Genomic DNA, 4,974 nt, shown 5'->3' on the forward strand with positions numbered 1-4,974 from the left:
GGCCCTCCTTCTGAGCCGGGGCGGGTACACAGGCCGCCTCGACGTCCCTTCCTTGCGTGTGTGGACCACCCCCGGCCTGGCCTCTGCCCTGCTGTGAGCCTCAGATGGCTTATCCTCCAAAGACCTCACGGGGACAAGACACGCGCGTTTGCGGGGGAAGGGGAGGCCGAGCTGGGGCCTGGGCACCCCGCTTTGAGCTGTGGCCCCTCCTGCAAACAGGTTGGCTTGGTGCTGGCAGTGGGGCATTTATGCCATGTGCATGGGGGGTGGGGGGGTCTCTGAGATCACGGTGGGGCTGCTTCGGTCCCTCCCCAGGCTGGCACGCGGCTGGGCAGGGAGCGCGGAGGGGCAGGGACCCGGCTCTGATGCCTGGTTATTCCTGGAGTGGGGCCTGGGCTTGGTCCTTGGGACTTGGCTGCCACTGGCCCTGGGAGGAAGGGCAGCCGGGAGAGGCTGAGCCAGAGAGACTAGCCGTGGGCCTGGGGTCCCAGCGTGCGGGCTGAGCCGGTCCTTGCCAGGCGCGCTCCTCCTCGGGCCCCAGGCGCTGCAGCCGAGCCGGGCCCACCCTCCTTCCCACCCCCGAGCAAGCAGGCGGAGCTCTGAAGGGCGGCAGGGCAGGTAGTAGGCAGGAATGTTCTGGCTGCTCCCAGCTACACTCGCCCCTGCCTGCCCCCACCTCACCCTCCTCCCCTGGCGCCAGGAATGCACCTTCAGCCCAGACTTGCTCACACGGAGCTCCCGCAGGCAGCCGACCCCCACTCCTCGCCCCTCCCGTCCCCCCATGACCCTAGCAGAGCCCCTACCCCTCAGGGCCTCCATCCCCAGGCTCCCAGTTGCTCCAGGGCCGGGGACCCACACGTAAACACGCTCCACCTATGTCAGTGGCAAACCATGGTGGGTCCGAGGTTGGGGGGGGGACCAGGATGGGACCCCAGCAGCGACCACCAGGAGGGCCCAGGGCCCAGGGAGAGAGGTCAGGTGGGAGGGGGCTTCCTGGAGGGAGAGGCCCTGTGGTGAGGAGAGGGAGGGCTCCTCGGCGAGGACCAGTGAGGCCAGGGCCCGGGCTGCGCAGGCCTGGCCCGCTTGGCTGGGCTGGGGGCTGGGGGAGGTGGTAGGAGGCCAGGCCTGTGGCAGCTAAGCCCACACCTCGGCCAAGGCCCAGCGCCCACCTCCCGTCGGTGCCATTCGGAACCCTCGCCCCCGCCGCCCCGGGCTGCCTCCTTGCCCAGGCAGGCTGAGCTGGCTGCTGCTGGGCAGATGGGACGGTAGGCAGGGCCCCAAGGGGCCACCCTCACAAGTGACCTCGCTGCCCCGGCCGTTTGCTCCAGGCCAGCAGGGTGAGGAGATGGGGCGCCCCCAGGCCCCCACAGCGCCCGGGCCCCGGCGGGCTCCACGGCTGTACCCGGGCTCGTTCCGGACCTGGTCGCCCGGATCCCCTGTGAGTTTCGGGACCTCTGGGAGGGGCGTGGGGATGGCCCGGCCGGGCGGGTGGCAGCCGCTGTCCGTGGATGCCTCTCAGGCCCATCTCTGTGCTCCCCCCGCCCCGCCCCCAGGGCCCCGCTGGGCGCTCACAGCCACTGCGGTCATGGCTGGCGTCCTCGTTGTTTCCTGCCTGCTCTGTGCCATCTGCTGCTGCCGCGGCCGCCACAGGAAAAAGCCCAGAGACGAGGAGGCCGTGGGCCTGGGCAGCGCCTGCAGCACCATCAACACCCACCTGGTGAGAAGCGGGCACCCAGCTGGGTCAGTGCCGGGAGGCAGCTCAAGGTCCAGGCTCGGGGACGAGCTCAGCCCCCAGCATGGTCTGGTCTGCCCAGAGCAGAGGCAGGCGAGGCCGCCTGGCCGGCGAGGCGATGAACAAGGTGAGCGAGGGCGTGGGCTGCAGGAGCCACAGCAGTTCTGGAGGAGGGCAGTGGCTGAGAGGTGGACTTGGGGCAGTTACGGCCAGTCCCGCGGAGCTGAGCTGGGGTGTGAGCCCTTTTGGTGGCCTGGCCTGGAGGTTTGACCCATCGTGGACCCGCTGCCTGGAACGCCGGGGCTCTGAGGGGCACCTGTCGCAGCAGCACCTGTCCCAGCAGCCCCTGTCCCAGCAGCCCCTGTCCCAGCAGCCCCTGTCCCAGCAGCACCTGTCGCAGCAGCCCCTGTCCCAGCAGCACCTGTCCCAGCAGCCCCTGTCCCAGCAGCACCTGTCCCAGCAGCACCTGTCCCAGCAGCCCCTGTCCCAGCAGCACCTGTCCCAGCAGCCCCTGTCCCAGCAGCACCTGTCCCAGCAGCACCTGTCCCAGCAGCACCTGTCGCAGCAGCACCTGTCGCAGCAGCCCCTGTCCCAGCAGCCCCTGTCCCAGCAGCACCTGTCCCAGCAGCCCCTGTCCCAGCAGCCCCTGTCGCAGCAGCCCCTGTCGCAGCAGCCCCTGTCCCAGCAGCCCCTGTCCCAGCAGCACCTGTCCCAGCAGCCCCTGTCCCAGCAGCACCTGTCCCAGCAGCCCCTGTCCCAGCAGCACCTGTCGCAGCAGCCCCTGTCCCAGCAGCCCCTGTCCCAGCAGCCCCTGTCCCAGCAGCACCTGTCCCAGCAGCCCCTGTCCCAGCAGCACCTGTCGCAGCAGCCCCTGTCCCAGCAGCCCCTGTCCCAGCAGCCCCTGTCCCAGCAGCACCTGTCCCAGCAGCCCCTGTCCCAGCAGCACCTGTCCCAGCAGCCCCTGTCCCAGCAGCCCCTGTCCCAGCAGCACCTGTCCCAGCAGCCCCTGTCCCAGCAGCACCTGTCGCAGCAGCCCCTGTCCCAGCAGCCCCTGTCCCAGCAGCCCTTGTCCCAGCAGCACCTGTCCCAGCAGCCCCTGTCCCAGCAGCACCTGTCCCAGCAGCCCCTGTCCCAGCAGCCCCTGTCCCAGCAGCACCTGTCGCAGCAGCCCCTGTCCCAGCAGCCCCTGTCCCAGCAGCACCTGTCCCAGCAGCCCCTGTCCCAGCAGCACCTGTCCCAGCAGCCCCTGTCCCAGCAGCCCCTGTCCCAGCAGCACCTGTCCCAGCAGCACCTGTCCCAGCAGCACCTGTCGCCAGCCCCTGTGATACCACCCAGGTGCAGCCAGATGTGGATAACCTGGAGCCTGGCCCCGGGGGGCCCCAGCAGTGGGAGCGCCTGCAGCCGTCCGTGGAGCACGACGTTGGAAGCCAGGCGGTGCGGGGCCCCGGGGACGTGCGGGATTTTGGAGGGGCGATGGGGGAAGGGTGGGCACTGGGTGCTGGGTGGTGCGGGGCTGACCAGGAAGGGGGCCCTGGCTGAAACACCCCCTGGCTCCTAGATCAAGGTGGGCCTCAAGCAAGCTGCACGGCGGACCCCTGCGCCCGCGTCAGCCTCTCCCCTGAGGCTGGGTGCAGGCACGAGACGAAGGTGCACCGTGGTACCCTCTGCCCCACGTTCGAGGAGACCCGCTCCTTCCACGTGAGTCGGGGCTGGATGGCCAGGGGCCTGGGCCGGGCGGCGGGGGACGCTCACACCCCTCCCCACAGGTCCCCCCGTGGAGCTGCCCCGGACCACCCCGCGGGTGCAGGTGCCCCTCCCAGCACGAGCCTTTGGGCGTGCTCAGCCTGCCGCTGGGCACCGTGGATCTGCAGCCCACGAGCCCTGGAGCTCTGGCACCCTCTGGGCCCGCCCAGCGCTGCCGAGGTGTGCCTGCTGACCACTGGGCTCCAGTCCCGCCCTGCCCGGTGTGCCCGGCGGGGAAGCTGAGGCCCTTCTTGCTGCCCGCAGCCCGAGCAGTTGGGGGAGGTGTGCTTCTCGCTCTAGTACGTGCCCGGCTCGGGCCGGCTGACCGTGGTCGCGCTGGAGGCCCGAGGCCTGAGCCCGGTTCTGGCAGGTGAGAGCCGGACCTGCCCCTCCACGTGGACGGAGGGAGCCCTGTGCTCAGCCCTCAGACCTGGGACGCCCTATGATCCCTTTCACTTGCCCAGAGCCCTACGTGAAGGTCCAGCTTGTGCTGAACCAGAGGAAGTGGAAGAAGAGAAAGACATCTGCCAGGAAGGGCACGGCCACCCCTTACTTCAACGAGGCCTTCACCTTCCTTGTGCCTTTCAGCCAGATCCAGGTGGGCTGCCTGGAGGAGGGGGCTGATGGACCCTCGCTCAGGGCCAAACTGACAGCTGTCTTTCTCCCCCTTCCACCGCACCTCAGCCTGCCTCTACCCAGAGTGTGGCTCTGGTGCTGGCCGTCTGGGCCCGGGGTCCACAGTTCCGGGCCAAGCCCGTGAGCAAGGTTCTGCTGGGCGCCCGGGCCTCTGGTCAACCCCTACAGCACTGGGCAGACATGCTGGCCCATGCCCGGCGACCCATCGCCCAGTGGCACCGCCTGCAGCCGGCCAGGGAGGTGGACAGGGCCCTGGCCTTGCAGCCCCACCTGCACCTGCCCTTGCCTGGCTCCTGAAAGCAGCCCGGCCCTCGATCTCCCTGGGCTGGGCCACGGGCCCCGTGCAGGCTGGCCTGGGGACCCACCATAATAAACGCCTTCTCCCCCATGGCTGTGCGTCCTTCCTGAGCCCCATGGACACAGCAGGGCCAGGGGCTCCACCGACATCGCCACGGCCCCCTCCCAAGGACAAGGAGAGGGTCTCCTCTCCGGGCTCAGCCAGCCCTGAGGGCTCTGACCCATGCCTGACCCCTGAGTGAGGATGCAGGGGCCCTTCCAGGCCCAAGGGGGATGATACTGGGAGATGGGAAGCCCTCCCCTTCGGTAGCAGCTGGAGAGTCAGGGCCCCTGGGGACACAGTGGGCAAGCGGGAGATATTTGGGGGATGGTGACAGTGGACAGAGGGGAACCCAATCCCAGGGACCGCCCCAGCCCCCGAGGGGCCCCCAAACCCTCCGGATGGTGACTGCGGGGCGTCCCCTTCACGAGCAGCAGGGGGCAGTAGATGCCTTCGGAAGCCGCCCCGGGCCTTTGGGGGTTCAGCCTGGCCCGGAAAGCAGCTCTAATCCCCGCACATCTGGACG

The 4,974-nt window shown here is 69.8% G+C and overlaps 1 protein-coding gene across 1 annotated transcript; it reads left to right on the top strand.

Moving 5' to 3' along the window:
- Positions 1 to 1,341: 1,341 nt before the first annotated feature.
- On the top strand, positions 1,342 to 4,573 carry SYT8 (synaptotagmin 8; the record flags this gene model as incomplete). Its single annotated transcript, XM_082342197.1, is given in 14 exon segments — positions 1,342 to 1,438; positions 1,554 to 1,859; positions 1,936 to 2,988; positions 3,021 to 3,166; positions 3,291 to 3,312; positions 3,315 to 3,430; positions 3,499 to 3,505; positions 3,508 to 3,541; positions 3,543 to 3,603; positions 3,605 to 3,655; positions 3,740 to 3,772; positions 3,776 to 3,845; positions 3,940 to 4,073; positions 4,175 to 4,573. Coding segments are annotated over 14 exon segments (2,364 nt in total), but the record flags the coding sequence as incomplete, so codon positions are not given.
- Between the last annotated feature and the right edge of the window lie 401 nt (positions 4,574 to 4,974).

This window comes from Balaenoptera borealis (genome assembly GCF_965194805.1).
Source record: "Balaenoptera borealis genome assembly, chromosome: 11".
NCBI classification, from domain to species: Eukaryota; Metazoa; Chordata; class Mammalia; order Artiodactyla; family Balaenopteridae; genus Balaenoptera; species Balaenoptera borealis.